This window comes from Phalaenopsis equestris, unplaced genomic scaffold (assembly GCF_001263595.1).
Source record: "Phalaenopsis equestris unplaced genomic scaffold, ASM126359v1 Scaffold000800, whole genome shotgun sequence".
Lineage (NCBI taxonomy): Eukaryota > Viridiplantae > Streptophyta > Magnoliopsida > Asparagales > Orchidaceae > Phalaenopsis > Phalaenopsis equestris.
The window spans coordinates 15,041-38,827 of NW_018165240.1; the positions used below are offsets into that span (position 1 = coordinate 15,041).

A 23,787-nucleotide genomic window follows, 5' to 3' on the forward strand; every position below is an offset into this window, starting at 1 on the left:
AAGAGGGGTTGGTGGAAGCACGAGCTGTCCTTAATGAAAGAAATAGGAGCGTGAAAGCTCTTAGGTTAATTTTGTCAGCCCAAGAGGAAGAGATCCGACTTTTGAGGTCCGCAAAAGATGTTGATGTTGCAGAAGTTAGGTGCAAAGCGGTTGAGGACTTCAAGAACTCGCTTGAGTTCAAAACTAGCATTTGAAACCATGTCCAAGAAGCTCGTGATCGTGTACTTGATGTTAAGGTAAAAGAGCAGCAAAAGCGGGTCACCAAAGAATGATTCATTTAGTATTTCTTGAAGGGGATTCGAGCAGCGCAACGTCGAACCGGGATTGTTGTTGAGGGGCTCACTCCAAGTCAGGCTTTACAGAACCCTTTATCAGATTTTGATGGCGATGACATCGAGAGTGAATTGTTATAAGGCGATCTTCAATGAAAACGAGGTGGTGGAGGAGAACATTGACGTCGATTAGTGCTTCACTTTGACTTGCAATTTACATTTTAGATAGCACATTGATCATGTATTGATGTGACTAGCATAGAGCTTAAAGTGGATTTGCTCTTGGCATGACAAGGCCTGATCCTTGTGTCATGTCCACTTTTTCTAATCCAATTCTCTGCCACTCAAAGCATTGAATCAAAGTTCCTAACACCAAAGCAATCTCTTTTAATGCAAGCCCCTCTCCTAGGCACCTTCTTCTCCCTATGCTAAATGGCATTAACTTCCCCCCTTCTACTTTTAAGTTTTGAAACCTTTCGGGAAAAAAATTGGTAGGTTCCATCCTAAGTATGGGGTCTCTATAAATTTCATAAACATTTACTAAAATTATTGTGCCTCGATTAAAATCAGCTCTTGCTACGTGGGTATAAGAAGAGGCCCAACAAGGTATAATTGTAGCGTTTCGTTGATAATACAGTGAAGGTATGGAAGTTTGGTGAGATCAAATTCATCAAGGAGGCGGTCATGCCCAACTTGCTCTTCTATCTCTTGTCTCGCCTTCTCTAATTTTTCAAGTTTATTTAATAAAAGAGACATTGACCATTCAATTGTATTTGAAGAACTGTCTGTGCCTGCAGATAGTAAGCTCCAAGAAATAGAGAGAAAATAAACAAGATTGTGTCAATATTCAAGTAAATGATGAATTAAAAATTCTTATAAATAAATACAAAATACCATTTTTTTCTTATGATAGTTTTGATATATTTGTCAAAAAAAATTGTTGAACCTTCTATCATTAAATGAAACTATATGTCCAAAAGTTAAAGTCGTACATTTATTTAGTAATCTTGCATGTTGAGTTGGTGTATGCAAGGAAAGATTTATGAAGTTTACCATTGTTTTTTCGCCCTTCTCGGTGCCTTTCTAAACTTTATGAAATTTAGTGTTTAAAACAACTTGTTTGAGCACCAATAATTATTTCCAAACTTAACACAAAATATATAATGAAAAAGAAAAAAATTCACGAGAACTCACCAAAACTAGTGATTTAATGAAAACATCAGTATATTGCTCTGGATGATTCTCCTGTAAAGATAGCAGAGCATCAATCATGATTCTATCAATCTTCTTCTTCTCCCTCAACTTTGCATTTTTATTGTCCTCTCCCTCTATTCTTTTTCTCCTGTACTCTTCTATAAGTGACTGAATGATCTCATCCTTATATTTGTGATACCTGTCATTTTCCTCTTCACTCCACGACATGCAATCCTCCTGATCGTCGCTGGCAAAAAATCGCTCACATTGGTCACACCATAAAACAAGAAGATTTTCTCTATCGCCTCTTTTAACTTATATGTATTTTCTTATACCTGAAAATTGACACAATTGATAATCCAGAAAGTTGATAAAAAATTTCAAATTAAAACTCAAAACCTGCTATAGTTCTCATTATGACGATCACTGCCAACCCAAACAAGGAAGACCTAAGCTCCACCCTCCCCGAGTTACGATAAAAGTGTCGTGCGAGGGCCCGAACCTTCTCAGCGCGCACACCTGCAAAAAAGGCAAGGCGATGGCTTGAAAGCGCTTCAATTGTGGCGATCTGATGCATCTCTCACCATTCGGGTCCATATGCGGCAAAAGGGAGACTGGTGTAGTTGTACGTAGTGACAGAAATGGAAGGAAATCGAGGGCGGTCGGCAAGAGCAACATCGTTGGTCTTGAAGCACACTTCGGCTAGGGAGGCGGAGGAGACAACGAGGACATGGTGGATTCCAAAGCTGAGGAGGAGAACAGGGCCTTGCTCGGCGGAGAGACGGGCGAGAGATTGGTGAAGGGGCTTCTTGAGGAGGTGGAGGTGGCCGAGAATGGGAAGGGAACTAGGAGGGCTTGGAGGGAAATTTTTCTTTATGTTCTTCTTGCTCATGAACAGTTTGATTTGTAGGAGGGAGAGCAAGAGAACAAAGCAGGTGAACATGAAAATGGTGTCCATGCAGAAAAGAAAAAGGAGGAATTCTGAATTGAGAAGAACAAGCCAATATATAGGCTTAGATAGAAGGGAAGGGTCTGGGGATTTAATTAAAAGACAAAGTGCACATATTTTCATTATATGCATTCTAAACTATACTTTAATTAAAAAATTAGTTTTAAGCTAGTGCTTTACATCGACCTCAATTAATTAATTAAATTTAAGCCCAACTAATGCCGACTTAGGGTATGTTTGAGACAGCTGCAGCTTATTGAATAATCTACTAATTAGCTTATTAAAAATAATTCGTTGACAAGCTTGGTGCGATGGTTATTACAAATTTTTTATTTTCTTAGAAAAGTCAGACCGCTGTCAGAAAGTTGTCACCGCACCTAGATAGGTGCGGTGTAAAAATGTTAATTTAGGCATTTTGAAAATGCATAAGCTGCCAAAATGCAGTTTACTCAAACAGATCATGTGTGTTTTCAAAACGTCATCGCTTCAAATAAACTGCCCACATTTAAAATTGACTTCGGCTATTTTACACTTCTTAATTTTACCCATTTAACCTTACATAATTTAATTACATTTTTACCTACACAATTCAATCATACTTTTTTCTTGATTTACCTATACTTACAAAATAATTTTAAATTTAAAAATGTATACTATTTTGAAACAGACCTTTAATATATATATATATATTTATACATGAATATTTTTAAAATAAGTTGATTGACTACAATTACAATGTTATAAAGATTTATAATCAATTAAAACTATTAATTAAAAAATACAATAAATATATATTAAAATTAACTTAAATGAATATTTTAATATAAATAATTAGATTTAAATCTTAACTCTATCCTTAACATCCTATGGCTATGTGAGTGGGGTTATTAAAATGACTCGTTATTCGAGAACAGCTCTTGTTCGACTCACTGAGCAAACAAGCCGAATACGAAAAATTTATTGAGCTCAATATATAAACGAGCAAACAAGCCGAATACGATATGCTTGAACCATAGCCCAACTGCTAAGATCGGCTTTTCTTGAGCATTCGGAAGGCCTCCTACAAAACATATGATTAATGAAATGAGAGACTAAATAAATTTTGATAGTTATTTAAATTTTTTAATCATTAATATTGTGAATCACTCAAGTCGCCTGTGATTTGTTGTCCACCCAGGACTCATCTGACGGTCGCTTATGGGTGCGCTCTTATAACTCTGCAGCTGTTGGCTCCCGTCCTTTCTCCAGTGTCTGTCAGTGTAATGGAATAGTTAGCATGTGTTTAATTTAAAATAAGATTTTATGCAAAACAAAAAAAAAAAGTCTTGTCGTCAGTTTTGCGATGGTTCCAAACTTATCCGTAGGCAAAGCCGACGGCTAGACAAAAAACATTTTTACCAACACATAACCAACGTGATAAGGTGCGTCACACAAAAACGACGGCTATAAAAAAGATGCATAAACGACGCTTAACCAACGGTTTTACCTGCATCAAAAAGCCAACAGGTACAATACTTCTCCGGCAGTTAACCGATCAGTTATAAAAAATGAGTCACAAGCGACACATAATCGACGGTTTTGCCTGCTTCAAAAAAACTGACGAGTGCAGCACTTTTTCGATGTGTATACCTTCACTATTATCAACAGAAGAACCATCAGTTATACGAACCAACGATTACGGACTACTCGAACTTTCTCAAAAAAAAACTACGACATTATAATGTCGGATAATCGTCGGTACATTTATACCGTCGGATTATCGTTCGGTTTTGGAATTACCGACAAGTGTTTCGTCTACAGCTTAAAACTGTCAGTAACATTAAAAAAGACGATTTTTCTTATCATAACCGAGGGATTGTAGCAGTCAAAAAAAAAAACTAACTTCCTGCAATGTTTTCGATCAATGGAAATCTTAACATAACAAATGACCATACTTGAATTTGAATCTCCAGTTTATGGGACATCATCTAAAAAATACAGATTCAAAATAACTCAAACATACAATTGTACTGCTTGCAATCACTTGTGAGGTGCAAATAATAAAAAAACAAAATTGGGATTAAGCACTGCAAGTGCATATATATTTATGCATTCATATAAGTTGTTTTAAGGTTTCATCTTCATTTATAGCAAAGACAACAAGCAATGGCAAAGGAAGGATAAAAAATAGACTTATAACTCGGGCTGTCAAAATGGCTCGTTGTTCGTGAACAGCTCGTGTTCGGCTCACTAAGATGCCCGTGTTCGGCTCGTTCGCTAAGTTAACGACCCGAACACGAACAACACGAATAAAGATTTATTCGTTCGTGTTTGGCTCGTTTTGGCTTGAAATACTACTAATCAATTATATATATATATATATATATATATATATATATTTGATAAGGAGTATTTTTAAAAAACTTAATTGACTACAAGGCTATAAAGATTTATAATTAATTATAATAATTAAGAAAATAGAATGAAAATTATTAAATTAAATTTAAATGATGTTTTAATATAAATAATAATTTTTAAATCTTGTCCCAATCCTTAATATCTTATGGCTACCTGATTAGCGTTGTCAAAACGACTCGTGTTCGACTCGATAAGCAAACGAGCCGAACACGAACACACTTTTTGAGCTCAAAATATAAACGAGCCGAACACGAGCTGAGCCTGGGCTCGCTCGTGTTCGGCTTCTTTACACCCCTACTTATAACCATTGGAGAACTTGACATTCTTATGTACATTTGAAATTCCAGACTATACTAAGCTTGTAAAACCACTTGTAATTTATTGCATCACAATTTTGTATTGATATTTCCATTAAGAATGTTCTTAATCAATAAATTATGTATGTTATAACTTAATCAAAAACTAACATGACAACACTAATTTTAGTTTGCTCAATAAAGACTGTTTGTATTGAAATTAAGTAGCCAAATAATTTATTCATTAATCTGCTCGACGATGACTCGATTATCATCATATGAAACGAATAAGATTCAGACTCAAATAGATACCAAGCTTGAACATAAACAAAAAACTCGACTAGAGCATGATCTCGCCAAGAGCCCAATTTTTTTTATAAACAAGCTCGCACTTGAACAAAGCCCTTAAAGCTTGATTAGAGCTCGAGCTCAACTCAAGTTTGAATTTTATAAATAAGCTCAAACTTGAACACAACCCTGCTCGATCCGACTTGATTCATTTACAGCCCTAAACTTGTTCGTAAACATTAATAAAAGAGTTGAATTGCATTCAAATTCAATTCATTTAACATTCCAGTTTTAATATATATATATATATATATATATATATATATATATATATTAAAATTTAATTATTTACTAAATTGAATACAGTTGTCCATCAAGTGCATTGGTTCATTCACAGCTAGGTATCTTAAAAAAGCTCACCACTCATGAAAATCTCATGTTCTGCTCGCTACAAATCACATGATTTGTTCGTTTAACAAGCGAATGAGACGAACAAGAAAAATTCTTTTGAGCTCAGTTTATAAATGAGTCGAATACAAACATTTGTGCATTAAATAAAAATTAATTTTAAATAAGTATACATAAAAGATTATTACTATAAGCTAAAAATAATTATAAATTTATTGAATCAAGAAAATTTTAAATTAAATAATTAAAATAATATTATTTTAAGTAATTTAATTTCAGCCATATAATAAATTGATCATAAATGGATGGCTTGGATTAAATACCTAAATTGTATTATATGGTAAATATTATCTATTTGTTGGCAGACATTTTGTCACATAAATGATCAAGAAATAGGGGATTGCAGCAACATGTAGTATTGGAGTTGAATATTAGCTATGATATATTTTGCATGTGAATTCATGTGGATTGAAACTCAACGCATCCGTGATAGGGTTGGTGTAGCTCCTGTAACGGACAAAATTAGAGAAAGTCGTCTTAGATGGTTTGGTCACATTAAACGTCGACCATCTGATGATCCAATTAGGAGAGTAGATGTTTTAGATTCGACTTGTGTTAAGATAGGCAGAGGTAGACCTAGGAAGACTTTGGCTTATTGTATAAAAAATGATCTTAATTTACTAGAACTAAATGTAAATATGACACTAAATAGGACGCAATGGAGAAAAAGGATTCATGTAGCCGACCCCCACGTAGTGGGATTTAGGCTTTGTTGTTTTTGTTGTTGTTGTTGTTGTTTTGCTATATATGAAAAATATTACTTATATATAGCTTTGGAAAATGACGAGCATTTTTTGGAAGATGAGGACTAACAAACTTACATTTTTATTAGCGGGCATTTACCTGCTTATTATATATTTACATGTTAACACCTAAACGCATTTACCCGCGGACCGCGTTTCAGGATAAGCAGCTTATCCTGAAACGCATAAGCTTCCCCAAACAGACCAAACTTTATCGTATCTTCAAAAATACTACTATTACTATCTTTTTAGAAGTGAAGTACTTATTCTCGTGCATAACTTAAGTGTTATAAACGTAAATATCAAATTTTAGGTGTTACATACGGCCTTTTGAGTGTAATCATGGTTGGCTAAGTTGTTATCTACTTCGTTTGTTTGGGTATGTTGTTGGCTCATGGTTGTTATAACTTTGGTTGGTCTTGCTGTTACACTCCTACTACTTCGGCTGGTCCTATATTTTCTCAAGTGTTTGGTTTGCCACTTTGTTAGCTTGCGAGGGTTTGTCAATGCTTGATGGCCTGCTGTTTGGCTTTGCCTCTTGGTCTGGCTGTGATCTATTGACTCCATGGTTTTTCTCGTCACTGAATTTGGAAATGTATTGTTGTGCAATGATGGGTTTTTTTTAGGGTGGTGGATTTCATTTATCAGCCGGTGAGTGTCGATATGGTGATTAAGCTCTGCGTGGGTTTTTGAGAGAGTCGTCGGGTTGCGAAGGGGAAGAGTGAGGGCTCATTCGATTGTTAGGGCAGTCGTGTCAGTGCCTAGGGCTGTAAACAAGCTGAGCTTGAGCGAGTTCAGACTTGGCTCGTGTTCGGCTTGTTCGAAATAGCACGTTTTCGAAATCGTCTCGTGAACAGTGTGTTCGTGTTTGGCTCGAAATTGCCTCGTTAAACTAAAATTGAGAAAAATAAATGTAAAGTGTGATATTCGAACATGGACCAAATATATACAAAATAAGGGATTAACCACATCATCACATGAAATATTATGATTTAAACTTAGATATAAATATATATAATATATTATTATACAAATAATATTCGCAATATATTATTATATAAATAATTATATAATTTTTTTTATTTCGAGCTAAAACAAGCCGAACACTAGCGAACAAAGAACTGTTCGTGTTTAGCTCGTTTATAATTCGAGCTTTAGCTCGTTAGGCTTAACGAACGAGCCGAACACGAGTCGTTCAAGAACAACGAGCCAAATTGACAGCCCTATCTATCTGTGCCAGCGGTCAGGAGAACATGCAAAACAAAAAGTTGGAATTTAGATTTACAAATATACCGCTCAATTTCTATGTTTTTAGATATCTTATCCTAACGAAGATGATTACACATGGACAAGCACATATGGGGCAACACTACTACATAGTAAATACTATGTAGTAAATTAAATCATAAATATTATCAAGAATAAATACTATATACTAAATTAAATTAATTTATTATCTTGGATAAATACTATATAGTAAATTAAATTATCTATTTGATTACTAATTTTTAAAACTTATATCATCATTTTATTTTTTAAAAAGTGAAATATATCTTAGCATCCATAAATAAGATGGGTAGGTATGTAAAATTAAAATTTAGGAGTTAGATATGTAAATATATAAAAATTGAGTGTTATGTATACATATCTTCCAAGAAAAATTTTAGCATAATTATGAAAATAATTAACAATGAACATTTTTTTTTTATTAAAAGCATTCTTTTTTAGCATAAAATTAATTTTTCATTAATACTGCCACTAAACACTGCAATAACACAAGAATACTACCGGTAAACAACTCGAATAACACCGGTTCAGGCAAAATGTGTGAATAACACAGTGTAACTCACCAATAACACCAAAAAACCGCACGAATAACACTGTAATAACATCTGAATACTACCGCAAATAATATCGCGAATCAATAGCTCTGGCAAAAGACGCGAATAACACCGTGAATAACACCACGAATAACACCGCGGGATCTCACCAATAACACCGCAAATAACCCTATCGGAGAACACGAAAGGGCAGAGCCGTAAACAATTTTCTCTGAACGCAAAACGCGGGGTCGAACCAGCGTGCGGCGTGTAATACAAAGGGAAACCAGCTTATCAACGGAGAAAACAAGCATTAATATCACCGTATTGAAAAAGCCCCGCAACTGTTTCGCTACGCCAAACGGGCCCTTCTATGCACAAGAGGATGACTATAAGGATTTCGATTAATTGATGATAAAGAAGGCATAGATATCTAATATCCGGACCTGCTGACTGACTGCTTTTATTGAATGCTTGCTATTTTTTTCTTTTACTTCTTCATTGTTTCATTTGTGCCAGACATTTGAGCTCCTCATATATTTGTGCTTGTATGCTTGATTCAAGATTTGGATGTGTTGTATTATATTTTTCTAAGATATCAGACTTGATCTATTATTGTTTACCAATTTGATGTTGTGCTTTGTTATTATATTACTTTTTTTTCTTTCATGTATATATATATATATATATATATATTATTACACATATGTTTAGACTAGTTAACTTCCTTATTATATACATGTGTAGTGTAAAATAAATTTATGTGAGGGTCTTTTTTGTATAAAAGCATTGCCATTTAAGTAAAGTAAATATCTAAATCTTAGGATTTAATGAAATGAATGCTAATTTGATAAATGATTCAAGGTGATTTAATAGGAGGTGAAGAAAATCATTAGAAATAACATGAATTTTTTGTAAGAATTGAAAATTTGGTACTCAAAATCATTAGATAAAAACTTAAGAGAATATAATTATTTTCTATAAAAATTAGAAATAAATAGTGATAAATGAGAAAAAAATTAAAATAAAAAGAAACTGAAAAGGCTTTAGTAAAAAAGTAAAATAATATAAGAGCTTTAGAGTAAAAGCTTGAGCTTAAATTTGAATTTGAAAACAACTTAGTGTACGTCTAGGGACCTGGTGGTTGAAGTTGAAATCCGGCGCTTGACATGCATCTCTCAACCTGGTGAAAATAGAGAAGGCAGAAACCAAATGGATGAGTTGAGTGATACCGTGACTAAACAAGAGATCTCTATAGAACAGAGCTGCTGGAAACCTAACTCTCAAAGTTAGGAACACGGCACGTGCCAGGATATTAGTGACTCTACAGTTGTATGGACACCCAGCACCAGCCGGGATATTAGTGACATAGAGCCCACAATAGAAAATTGGTGCCCGCCTATTTCGCTATTACACACATAACAATAAAAGTGACTGAAAACCTAGCGCTCAAAGGAGAAAGTCTGGTAATCCAACCGACATAGAAAATTTAATCAGTTTCTTATTTTTTTGTCATCGCAGATGCCTTAAAACGCTCATTTTTTATGAAATCATGGTCGTCCTTCGCCATCATTAAAGCATACAAAACATGGAGACAACATGGAGTAGAGTGTCATATCAATTCAGCAGATCCAGTTTGGGTCTAACCCAAAACTGACATGACAGGATTAGGGTTGGCCCAAACCTATTCCGAATGCAATACGTGTTGAAAATCTCATCTCGAACCAGACACGTTTAACCTGTCAACTATAGATAAAATCAAATCAATATTTTTCCAACAATGTGCTAAACTTCAACCCAGTATGAAAGATAGCAAGAAACATTAAAAATAACAATGTAATTAAAATATTATGATTGTTTTATCTCTTTCTCATTGCACATTGGAATATGTACAATAACCATAGAGAATTATATATATATATATATATATATATATATATTACCTTCTCTTCCTCTTTTTATTAGCCAACTACTAAAAAGAAATTCTCAATCTCTTATGTCTAAAAAAAATTAATCACCTTGAACAAGTAAAAGAAGGTTGTTGGGTCTTTGTAACAATAGGGACCTTGTGGCTACTTCATATCAGAGAAAATTAAGTCATCCCTTAGTGGTCATAGTGGCTACAAAACAAATGGATTTTCATTATTTCTTTGGCAACAAATAATATTTTCATAATGGCGAGCTAATTTTTCTCCTCATCACATGCAAGTTTCTACATGAAAAACACACAAATTTATGCACAACTAATAATATATGACATACCCAATAAGTTTTCAGACATAAAGAAAGTGAGGGAGAGAAGAAAAAATTGTTTACGCAGATCCAAACAAAACGTTACGAGAAAATAGCGATGAACAATCCATTTTTCCCTTATAATAAAAGAGGTAGTTATGTACATTCCACACAATTCATATGTATTTATATATATAAAACTTAAACTTTTTTTATATGGTTATACCAGCTAAATCTTTCATATCACATCGAACACCATTTTAACCCTTGAAAAGTGAAATACAGTATTCACGCATGAGTAAGTTGGCATATATGTAAAAATTGACATTAAGATGATAGATACGTAAATAAATGAGAATTGAGTGGTGTGTGCTTAGATCTTCAAACAAATAACTATTTCAAAGTTTACAAACCTTGGCAAAATGCAATTAAAGAGTACCTCTTAAATGTGAAGCTCAAAAGCTATCGAACTCGCAAAAGTTGTCCAGCTCCTAACAAAACGAGTGATTAAGACACATACACCGTAGCTTCACTCTAAAGCACGTTAAAAGAGTTTCTCTTGGTTTTAATGCACCAATCAGCAATATATTGAATGTTTAAGAGGTAAATTGTTAAAACCTTTTGCATGGGGAGTTCTTCTCAGAAAGGCCAAAAACCAAAACCTATCAACAAACATGCAGTATCACATCCATCTCTCTTCCTCAAAATTTTCAGATACCATGCATGCCAAAAGGTTAATGCTTCTAAAGTAAAGAATAAGAAGAACAAGAAGAGGAATAACAATCCCACCATGTCAATGCATTACATATCCCGTTTGAAACTTGTTAGTATGAAGAAAAGAAAAGAAATCACTTAATGCTTACTAATGGAATATTTCAACCAAAGAGATTTGTATTCAAAATTAAGCCCAAAAAACAATCTGAATAAATTAATTGATTTAGGTTATTAATCCAATCCTCTATAAATGAGATAGAGTCGACATGGTTCAAGATTACCTAGATCAATTATGATAGCATATCTATTGCACATCTTAACTGGAAGGTTTTATTTATAGAAGTAAGATTTTAAATTATAAAATTCAAAATATTCTATGAAATTAAAGCACTTAATGCTTAAATAAAAAATTATTATATAAAATTATTTTGGTTATCTTGAGTACACTGAATATACTCTGAGAATGCATAAATCTATACATACATTATCCATATATAATTTTTTTTCAGTTGCAAGACCCCTTCTTCTTGCTCCTCCCAATAGCCTTGATCTTTCCGGTGTATCATTTGTTATTGTAGAATATTAGCTAATTAGAAGTCAACTATCTAAGTCTATATATGAGTTTGTTCTCTTCAAAATAGAATTCACCAAATCAATTCATTCTCTTCTTTTACAGAATTACCCAAAATTTTATCTTTCTCTCTTCTTGCTTCTCTTTTTTGTAATGGAAGCCATCAACATGTTCACCTGCTTAGTTCTCTTCCTATTTCTCCTACTAACCAAACTCTTCATAAGCAACAAAATGAATAGGAAGAAAAATCTCCCACCAAGTCCTCCTAATTCTCTTCCCATCTTTGGCCACCTCCACCTCCTTGAGAAGCCCCTCCACCAATCTCTGGCCCGTCTCTCTACCGAGCATGGCCCTCTTCTCTTTCTTCGCTTCGGAATCTACCCTATCCTCGTTGTCTCGTCTGCCTCCCTTGCCGAAGAGTGTTTGACTACCAACGACCTCGCCCTTGCCGACCGCCCTCGATTTCCTTCAATTTCTGCCACTACATATAACTACACCAGCCTCCCGTTCGCCGCCTATGGACCTGAATGGCGAGAGATGCGTCGAATTGCCACCATCGAAGCTCTTTCGAGTCAACACCTAGCCTTCTTTGTTGACGTTCGCACTGATGAAGTTCGGGCCCTCGCCCGACACCTTTTTCGTAACTCAGGGAGGGTGGAGCTTAAGTCAAGCTTGTTCGGGCTGACAATGAACATCATGATGAAGATTATAGCAGGTTTTGAGTTTAATTTGAAAATTTATGGTCAATTTTTTGCATTATCAACTGTAAAAAAATTTTCAGGGAGGAGATATTATGTGGAGGATGATGAGAAAAACAAAGAGGTATATAAGTTTAAGGAGGTGATAGAGAAAATCACACTTCTTTCTGGCGCGACCAACGTGGGAGATTTCTTGCCAGCAACGATCAGGTGGTTTGCATGTGGAGGAGTGAAGAGGAAGATGGCAAGGTATCACAAGTACAGAGATGAGATTATTCAGACAATTATAGAAGAGCACAGGAGGAAAAGAAGAGAAGAGAATGATGACAATAGAAATATAAATTTGAAGGAGAAGAAGATTAATAAAAATATGATTGATGCTCTGCTCTCTTTGCAGGAGAAGCATCCAAAGCAATATACTGATGTTTTCATTAAAGCACTAGTTTTGGTAAGTTTCTCATGTGAGTTTTTTTTATTTTTTCTTTATTTATTTGGTGTTTAATTAGGAAACAATTATTGGTGCTAGTGATATTCATTTTCTTGCAATGACTTAGAAAAGTTTTTTTATTACACTAAATTTCATAAAGTTTAGAAAGGCATGAAAAACAATGTTGAGGTTCAGAAATTTTTTCCTGCATACACTAACTCAAAATGTGAGATTATTAAATAATAAAAGTATGATTCCTCTCATTAGAAAATATGCTATTTTGCACATATCTAAAAGAATTTCAAATTCTTTTTTTTCTTGAATATTGACTAATTTATTTTCTATTTTTTCTTAGAGCTTACTATCTGCAGGCACAGACACTTCTTCAAATACAATTGAATGGTCAATGTCTCTTTTATTAAACAATCCTGATATATTAGAGAAGGCAAGACAAGAGATAGATGAGCAAGTTGGACATGACCACCTCCTAGATGAATCTGATCTCACCAAACTTCCATACCTTAGTTGTATTATCAACGAAACATTTAGATTATACCCGGTTGGAGCTCTCCTACCTCACGTAGCAAGAGAGGACTGTAAAATCGGAAGCTATGATGTGGACCGAGGCACAATGGTTTTAGTAAATGTTTACAAGATTCATAGAGACCCCATACTTTGGCCAGAACCTACTAATTTTTTTCCCGAAAGGTTTCAAAACTTAAAAGTAGAAGGGGGAATGTTAATGCCATTTGGCATAGGGAGAAGAAGTTGCCCGGGAGAGGGGCTTGCGTTGAAAGAGATTGGTTTGGTGTTAGGAACTTTGATTCAGTGCTTTGAGTGGAAGAGGATTGGACTAGAAAAGGTTGACATGACACAAGGATCAGGCCTCAGCATGCCAAGAGCAAATCGTCTTGAAGCTTTTTGCAAACCACACCAATACATGATCGATGTGCTATCTAAAATATAACTTTTTGTTCAACTTTATGGTGACAATCATAAGACTAAATGCTATGTTGAATAACTCGACTTGTGAACACGTTATAATGTGTAACACTTGTTTATGAGACAAAAGAATAATGTGAGCTTGTGAATTATAAAGTGTGTTTTTGATGAATTTCAAATAATGTTTTGTTGTTATGATTTAAGTGGTCAATGGTTTAATTGATAGCTTTGATATCAAGTTTAATGTGATGGCATCATGATATCTATACATGAAAAAAATGGGCTCAACTGAACTTTGATGAGACCATAGACATATCCCTTCATCAAAGATCAGTGTTTTTTATCTTATAGAAATAATAAAGGAAGAAATTCTATTTTGTATACAAATATGAAAATGAGATTCTTATATGATAAAAAAAAAATTATGTGTTAATTTGAGTTAAGGTTATCCATCATATTTACCTCTCCCACCTTTTCCACCTCTTCTTTCTCCAAATTATGAAATGATTTAAATTTTCATCTTAATTTGATTTAGATTTATGTTATTATGATCTAAATTTATATTTTATTATAATTTAAATTCACATCTAATTGTGACCTAAAAATATAAACTATTGGGATTTAAAATTTTATTTTATTTGTTGAAAACTTTATTGAAAGATAATTAAATAAATTTATGATGAATTAAGAAATTAATGCAAAAGAAAAACTATGAGCTTGTTAAAGTTATCAAATCATTGCATATGTTGCTATGTATGTACAATAATTTTCACAAATATTAAAGAAATAATTTTGCTAAAAAAAAATTAATAAACCTTAAAACTAATATTGTATATTTATGCTAAATTTTAGTAGATAAATTTGAAAAAGATAAATTTTTTAAGATTTATTTTCTATTTTTTTAAGAAAATAAGTTTCTATATATGTTCGAAATTTAAATTTGGAATTATATGTTTAGAGTTTTACATCAACATTTAGGGCCCGTTTGGGCAGCTTAGAAGTGCGAGGGCGTTTTTGATAACGTCGCGGTACCGTTTGGGTCTCATTTTTACACTAAACGCAAGCCGCAGGTCGAACCCCGCAGTCGACCCGCGGGCCGCGTTGCAGATCAACCCGCTTATCCTGAAAAGCACAAGCTGCCCCAACACAATCTTACTTGTGATTTATAGTTCGGTGCTTATTCTCTAGATAAATTAAATCAATTTTTCAATAGTTTATATTATATTTATGAACTATTTTAAGTTTTATAATTATTTTCTATTTTGAGGCTTTTGAGGCAAAATGTTGTAGTTTCACATTTTATTTTTTAAAAGGGATAATTACAAACATAGCACTCAAAACATTGTTACTTGCAGAACTTAAAATTCATCTGATATTTTTGAACTATCGAATCGATGTGTTTATGTATGTCACGATCAAATCATTGAGAATTTGATAAAATGGAAAATATGGGTTGGGGTTTTACAATAATTTTTTGATATTTGAGTGGAAATTTGAAAAATTAGATGAAAGATGGAGCTAGATTTGTTAATAGCAATGTTTCGGGAGTTATTTTTGTTTCAGAGACGGCACTCTGAATTTTGCATGAAGATCGCTCAAAAATCGATTAGAATTTTGGATCGAATTGAGATCAAAATAAATGAGCCGAGCTATGAGCCTAAATTTTGAATCCAATTCTTTTTGAGTTGATTTCGAACCATGCATGAATCGGCTCGAAGTAACTCTTAGAAAGGCGTATAATATTTAATATTTATTAAAATTATATATACAATACTAAGCAAAATTGAATACCCCGAGCTAGTTTTGAGCAGATTTCGAGCTGGAACAGATCCAAATAACTCAATTTGAGCCAATTAGTTTCTATTTTGAGACGGATCAAGCGGACTCTAAGCTGAAACATCCAAATAACTCAATTTGAGCCGTTCCATGCATGACTCAAAATTGAATTTAAGCCAGCTTGGCTCGAAATTGAATATAACGAGCCACGAACCATTTCCAAGCAGCACTAAATCAAATATTCGAGCCAACTTTGAGCCGACCTCGACTCAAAATCGGATCTTTAACAGCCCCACTCTAAAAATAGATTACTACTCCTCCCATACATCAGCCAGTCATAAGAATTACTTAAAAAACCATTTGGAAGATTTACATGCATCCAACTCAATTCCTATGCATTTACTTATCTAACACCCAAGACTTCAATTATTTACATACAAGCCATCTTCCCTATGCATGAAAATGCTCATTCCACTTCTTAAAAATTAAAATGGTGGTATTTTTAATGTAATATGGAAGATTTGTGTGTCATAAATGTAAAAAGTAGGTGTTATATATGTAAATACATATGAATTGGGTGGTAAGTATGTAAAAGGAGAGTCTATCCCTCCACAACAATCCCTTGATTACAAATTTAACATTGTGTCTAATTACATGTTATGATCTATACAAGTTTATTGGTTGACGATCATGAAAACTTGTCTGTCATAGTTTTCCTAGGTTTCACCCATTGTTCATCTGTATTTGTTTCTGCCAATTCATCCATTGTTAATATGTTGTTGTGTTACAGTAGACATTAACATTTTGCATTACACCAACTATTTAGGATTCAGCAGTAACAGAGACATCTGAAACTCCTACTTACCTCGCCGCAGACCATCTCCGCCGATAGTTGTTTTCCTCACTGTTCGAAACCACTCCAAAGCCTTTGCCTCTTCACGCAACCGTCGATCTCCCCATGTTCATGCGATCAGCACCGCCCCTCGCATCCATGTAGCAAGCCGATCACCTATCACAAAAGCCTTTCACTTTTTTTCTCCACTGTGTCCTATAGAGTGTCATGTTTTCATCTAATTCTAATAGAAGGTTATTAGCCATACAGACTTGCGCCTATGGAAAACCTCAAACCCCATATCAAAAAAAAATCCTCACTAAATGAGGGAGAAATATGCAGGTAGTGTCTTATTTACAACCTATTCAACATTACGGAGAAGTGACCCTCAAAACTTTCTCTCAACAAACAGAAGTCGAGAGACAGAAATTTTCGGAGCCCACATTGTGGTCTATGAAACTTGCATTCATGGAAACCATAATATCCTCTTAACATATAAAATTATCAAATACTTACATACTTTGCACCATGAATCATTAACTGTACAAAATCATATCATCATGTATTTTGTATAATATATCCAAAATACATAAGTTTATCATACATAGCCATCAGCATATCTTATAATAATATTGAATAATAATTATTAACATCATACTCATTAAGATCTCTATCCTCCAAACATTTAATTGATTGTTCAGTCGAAGTCTCACTAAATAGAACTAGATCACCTCCAAAAAGAATACATAAGATAACTTGCTTAGATCTTCTCTACAAGCACTTTTATGTTCAACATATAAAACCATGGACTCAATGTTCCTCATTGAAAGTCATTTCACAACTTATAAGAACACCAAATTGTACTCCAATGCATCCTAAATAATGTTAACATACAATATTCTATCTTATAGCATGCAACAACAATTATTATGATGATCATTCTCAAGCTTAATGAAAATTACATGAAGATCTCTTTAATGTTATCTACGCCTCTCCATTTAATGTAACACAAAGAAAACTAGGAGGACCAGTTCAAGTTTACAGGTTGGGTTCGGTTAAGTCCAAAAATAAACTGACACATATAATCAAACCAAAGCAAACCTATTTAATAAACAGGTCAAAATGAACATGGTTATTCCATTTGAGCACAACTCAATCAAAATAGGAAAAAAATTATAATTTTATATGAGTTTTTTTATCAAAAAGAAATCAAATAATTAATTTTTTTTTTTCAGATCGACTCAAACCTGACCTGAAGCCAACCCTTTTTTAGTCATTTAAGCTTGAGCTATATCAGACTAAAATATTATACGAATTGATCCATACCTAAATTTGTCATGTTAAGTCTAATATTCATGCCCAACATGAAACGAACTTGGTACAATGAAACTGATGTAATTTTCCCATGTATATGTTTCATTATTCAAAATTTAAGACTATATAATTGTTTTAAGATAAATGAGCCAAAATACATAATAAATCCTATCTGACTCACAAGTTTGAATCTTCTACAAACTAGTATAATCCTGAATGTCGCATTTATCTTAAATAGTGATACCAAATGCTCCTTCCCCAATCACTTGGCATCATCATAATATTTAAAATTTTATTAAAAAGATTTGATAAGCAAATCACTACAATATCTCCTATACCTCTTCAAATCACAATAAATATCATATCCTGGAGAAAATTTTACGTACATAAGACGTACGTACTGCTGTGCACGTCAGGGAGGTTATTCAGAGGTTATTCCCTGTAACCTCCCTGTAACCTATAAATATATGAAAATATAAGCATGAAACTTACTAGAAGGTACAAGGAGGTTACAGGTAGATTGCAGGGAAGTTACAGAGGGTATAACGCAGATATAACCCCCCAATACCCTCTGAATAACCCCCTCTGACGTATGCAGCGCTGCGTACATCTTACGTACGCAAATTTTTCTCCATATCCTGACCTAAAACCATATATTTATGCATAATTTTACGAGTTAACTCTAGCCAAGCGTTTTGTATCCATCCATAATATAATTCACTAAATTGTTATTATGTTTTTTCCAAAGTATTTTGTCATTAAAGCACTCATTTAGTAATTTCTAAAAATAAAATTTTCATAATTTCATGATGTCTTCATCTATAACAAAGATTCTACTTTCTTACTTTTGATGCTTCAAACTCAAGAAAAAATTCCTAAATCCCTTATTTCATATATTAGATATTGTAAATATCTCATTTTCTCCTTCTTTAATACCAAACTTGGTATATAAATCATAGATAACTATAAATTTTGCTTTACTCACTGCTCACTTTTAAAAATTCTTACTTACTAACATTCTCAATACTCAATAAATTTTAGAAGAGCATTCTTTTCTTCAAAAACCTTTTTAACCGACTCGCTCCACCCCTGAGTCTTCCTTTCAGCACATGATTTACCTCTAAACTCTCTTAAAAGTTAACTGTTCTATAACATCATCTTAATGAAGCCACCCATCTTATCCCATATAGAGCTTAGCTCAGCTAAATAAATCAATTTCTCTTTTAGCAGTCATACTTGAAGATTAAAATGTTCTAACCTTTAAAACTCCATCATTTTATCAAAAACCATAGTTTTTTTTTCCTTCACTAAGTTATAAATCAAAAACTATTGAATGTTGTGGGGTAAACTTTCCTTGGAATCACCTTCAAATATATACAAAAAGATTTTCCTTTCCTTACAAATAAGAGAAAATTCTGTGATTTGATGAATCCACTTTTATGAATAACCAAGTATTTTTCTTTCACAAAGTATATGTTTGGCATTGCAAGATTACAAAAGACTACAAAATCATAGATCCCCTATTGCATCACCACCATTAATCCTCTTATAGCACATCCTACCAATAACTACTATTTCTTCGGAGTTATACACTTCCCACTTTGGTTTTTCAAACTATTTTCAAATCTAATTTGGAGTATAAGCATTAACCACATTCATAATTTCATTATTGAAAATCAATATAATAACAATCATATTATCACTAATCCGATTAAATCAACAAGTTTATTCTTCAGCTCTTTATCCCCTACTAGCTCAACCTCAATTCTATTGTTAACAGTTGCAACAACCAATAACCTATAAACTTCTACAATATCCTTAGTTATCTCTCGGTTCTATTTAATTTCTTACAAATAAGGTATATTTATTCTTCTTATCATGTTCAGAAACCCATTTTTTTCCTCCAATAGAAGCTTCCCACATTTCCATGCGACCAATTTAATCTTGTATTTATACCTAAACAATATTTGCTTATTTTCAACATAATTAATTTAAATTAGGATGGTGATATCCTAACCCACCTAAGCTTGCTTTTTCACCACATGCAGGCAAATTGTTGTCACTTAAAAAGAGATGTCCTAGACAACCACTGCTACATCTCACCGCAATCATGATGGATCATTGCATGACGCTTCCAGCAAACACCCTAGAACTCAAAAAATTTAAATTTTGATTCATTTCATTAGTTTTAACATAATACTTATAATTAATTGTCAGCCCAACATCGAGACCACACTAATTCTTTAAATGATTAAAGAGAGAATGAAAAATTAATAGAGTACATAGTATGTAGATCACAAAATAGAATAAATATTAAATAGATTCAATAGATGTAACTTATCCCCTTCAACTTTTAAATAGAAAACATTTTCTCCTCCCACTAAAAGCACAAAAAATTGAATGAAATAAAATAAATTTGAGAGAACCCCATTTTTAAATAAAGCAATCTCCATATATTAGGCATATTAGACTTTTAGTAGTCATTCCTCCTCTTTGTCAATTAGTATCAAACATAAAGATTAGACACAAAAGCATCCCTCTCTAAATACCATATTGTCACAAAACTATCTTCAATTCCCGGGTTCCAGTAAACGGTTCAAACATCATTTGACAACTGATTAATATTACAGGATTTTCAATATATAAAACAAGCTATATTAATTACTACAGCAAGTATATTACTTCGCCAACTTAAGTTCAAAGGTGAGATTCAATTTCTAAAAGCCTAAAACATGACATAGAACTTAACATGCCACAGTAACTCAATTTAAAGTATATAATTTATATATATGTGTATATATGTGTGTGAGTTGTGTGTGTGTGTGTGTGTCAATTTAAGTTGCTAATAAAAAATGCCGCCGCTTAGAACTTTAATGGTTTAAAGGGTCCAGAATGAAAACCAGACTATGAGTAACTGAATTCTTTATAGGAGATATGATGAGTTAATCATAAATCAATAGTGCCTCAAATAACTTCATGGATCATCACTATGCCAAAGATTTCACCTTTGAAACAAACGATTGTCTAAATCTACTTAAATCAACTGAGGACTTGCACTATATAACATGAAACTACTTCAATATTATGAATTCCTTAATTTCATCCAATATACGACTATGTTTGCCTCAACAGAAACAAAAATGTATGTTACACTCTTAAGAAAAGACTTAGAACCAATTTCAACTATGATCAAGACGAAATCAAGCTCAAGTGACAAAGGTAATTCCAATGCCATTGCAGTAATCTTGCAACAAATTAAAGAAGCGTTAAAATAAAACATCTGAGTATCTTACTTGGTGTTGGATGTTAGAATGGACATAATTCAAGCTGAAGTCTCCTCCGCCAAAAAAAAAAAAAAAAAGGAAACAGCAACAAGAAATTCCTCCAACAAGCCACCATTTTCGCAGCAATTCACTGGTATAATCCCATACAAGCAAGGAATTCCTCCAGCTGAATTCCCTAATCTTTCCAGCATTCTTGTAGTAACTGATTTACCATGCCTCCAAAAGAGCTGAGAGTACAGAAACGGCTTGATGAAGTTATGCTTTATCCTCCAGACAAAGAATTTCCCAGGTTGTCATGCCTGCTTCTTCCCCCTCAGAAAAAACAGTTAAAAAAAATAGCTAGCAAGCAGGAAAAAAAAATTAGGTTTTGACAGGGAAAATGAATGAAAGTTATAACGTAAAAAAGCATATAAAGATATTGGCCCTTGTCTGATGTGTATAATTCTGATTAAGGGAAATACATTGAAACAAAAAAAAATGTTCACAGAAGTATGGGAATTTTAATATAATCAGTACAGATGCAACAGCTAATATAATTCTGCATCAAATATTCAAAGAAACAACCTTTCTCTTGAAAATTCACTCCTTTAATTCAAATAGCACCATGATATAATATAATAGTGCACTCTGAGAAGTTTCACAAGGAACAGGATCAGTCATAGTAGATAAACGCAGAAACCAAAAAGCCAAATAATCATATCACACCTCCACAGTAGTCTCACCCTATAAAAAAACAGTAATGTTCCAACAAGATATGGATTTACAGAAACAAAATATAACAAAGCAGTAGTTTGAAAAGAGCATTAGCAGGCACTGCCCATGCTGAAGCATGAACATTTTTTGTACAGAAGCCGCCCACCATATATGCAATTTTAGCACACAAATTTGACTCAAGAGAAATTTACAAACCCATCACACATCCATACAGACAAACATAAAAAACTAAACAACAAAAAGAAAGTTCATCAAATTTGAATGAGCCGCCATCATAAACGGCAACCTCCTTAATTTTACCGCAAAACCACAGAAACAACATGAGGCACCCTGTTATCGTCAAACGGTAAAGTAACATATTCGGAAGCAAACTCTTCCACTATCTCCCCCAGAAGCTCCCCATGCACCGCCTTGCAGTACAAGTACAGTGCCGCGTGCGTCACAATAATGTACAAAAGCAGTAGAGACGTCAAGGCAGAACCTAACACAGTCTTCCCCACCACCGGCATCACGTCGTACCAACTCCCACCGCTAGGAATCTCCCAGAGCCCAAGCCCCCACAACGTAAATCCAATTCCCGCCCCAAAAACTACCCAAAGGCAGATCGCCGCCAGCCGCATCCCATCGATCAATTCACCACTCCTTTTCAGCGGAGCAAACCCCCAGGTGGACTCCATCACGGAGACCACGCCGGCAAGGCACCATTCTAACTGGAATCGAGCGATTGTGATGGCGGCAATCCCGGCCGCGAAGCTGTATGGGGGGACTGAGCCAGATTCAACATCAAGGATTGAGAGGATAAAAAGAAGGAGGAGACAAAGAGAGACAATAAGCGCGACAATAGCGGAGAAGATAAGAAAGCCGGACAGAACGGTAGCAAGTAGGTGAAGAACGGGGATGTGGAGCGATCTAAGGTTGGGGAGAATCTTAACCGGTCTTCCGTAGAATCCATCAATGACGCTGCGTGTGACGGCGGCTGCGCCGGCAGAGGCGATTGGCAGGAAGAGAGCGGCGGCGGCTGAGGCGAGAATTAGGGTTCTGGTGAAATCGGGGGAGGTTGATGAGAGAGGTGCATCTCGGAGTAGGGATTGAGGAGGGAGGAATTGGTGGTGGTGCATGAGGATGGGGAGGAGGGAGGGGGAAGCGATGATGATGAAAGAGAGTGGGAGGAGGAAAAGGACAGAGAGGGCGAGAAAGTGGCGGGAGTGATCGGAGACGACGCGGGAGGATACGGAGAGGACTCCGGCGAGCATCGCCGGCCATGAGTATGATGATTTGCTCATCGCCCGATGAGAGTGACGACGAGGGTTTCGTCTACGCTCTCCTTTGCAGATCGTGTCCACGGACTCGTGAGACTTTAGGTTTCGAATGAAGGAGAAAAAGGTCAAATTAGGAGTTACATTTTACTTTTAGGGGTGTAAACCAGATTCCGAGCTCAAAAAGTGAGTTTGTGTTCCGCTCGTTTGCTTAACGAGTCGAACGCAAGCTGTTCACGAACAAATAGTCTTTTTAAGACCCCTAATCATGTAGCCATAAGAAAATAAAGATTTGAGCAAAATTTAAAAATTATTATTTATATAAAACACCATTTAAATCTAATTTAATAATTTTTATTCTATTTTCTTAATCAATATTTTAATTGATATTGAGATAGCCCTAGTCCAAATTGGGTTCTCACAGTCGTAACTACAGATAAAGAAAGAAAATGAATTTTGTGTATATATATATATATATATAAAGTTGAGTAGTATTTCGAGTCAAAACGAGCCGAACACGAACGAACACATCTTAGTTCGTGTTTCGCTCGTTAACTTATCAAACAAAATTAACAAGCAGAACACGAGCTGTTCGCGAAC

The 23,787-nt window shown here is 34.3% G+C and overlaps 2 protein-coding genes and 1 pseudogene across 2 annotated transcripts; 1 reads left to right on the top strand and 2 right to left on the bottom strand.

Annotated features, from left to right (window-relative positions):
- Positions 1-848: 848 nt before the first annotated feature.
- On the bottom strand, positions 849-2,358 carry LOC110031265 (annotated as a pseudogene).
- Positions 2,359-12,175: 9,817 nt separating this feature from the next.
- LOC110031266 (cytochrome P450 81D11-like) lies at positions 12,176-14,036 on the top strand. The gene is made up of 4 exons (XM_020734381.1): positions 12,176-12,659; positions 12,726-12,886; positions 12,995-13,090; positions 13,425-14,036. The coding sequence occupies exons 1-4, from the start codon at positions 12,176-12,178 to the stop codon at positions 14,034-14,036; spliced, it is 1,353 nt and encodes a 450-aa protein (XP_020590040.1).
- A 7,857-nt stretch (positions 14,037-21,893) lies between these two features.
- LOC110031289 lies at positions 21,894-23,315 on the bottom strand. The gene has a single exon (XM_020734416.1). The coding sequence runs from the start codon at positions 23,212-23,214 to the stop codon at positions 22,228-22,230; it is 987 nt and encodes a 328-aa protein (XP_020590075.1). The 5' UTR covers positions 23,215-23,315; the 3' UTR covers positions 21,894-22,227.
- Between the last annotated feature and the right edge of the window lie 472 nt (positions 23,316-23,787).

Bases quoted from the DNA above. Each gene is read 5' to 3' on its own strand.
- LOC110031266 (XM_020734381.1), top strand. From the start codon at position 12,176: ATGAATAGGAAGAAAAATCTCCCACCAAGTCCTCCTAATTCTCTTCCC. The intron at 12,887-12,994 runs GCAAGGTATCAC...AATTTGAAGGAG, and splicing joins GAGGAGTGAAGAGGAAGATG to AAGAAGATTAATAAAAATAT. The intron at 13,091-13,424 runs GTAAGTTTCTCA...ATTTTTTCTTAG, and splicing joins TCATTAAAGCACTAGTTTTG to AGCTTACTATCTGCAGGCAC.
- LOC110031289 (XM_020734416.1), bottom strand. From the start codon at position 23,214: ATGAGCAAATCATCATACTCATGGCCGGCGATGCTCGCCGGAGTCCTC.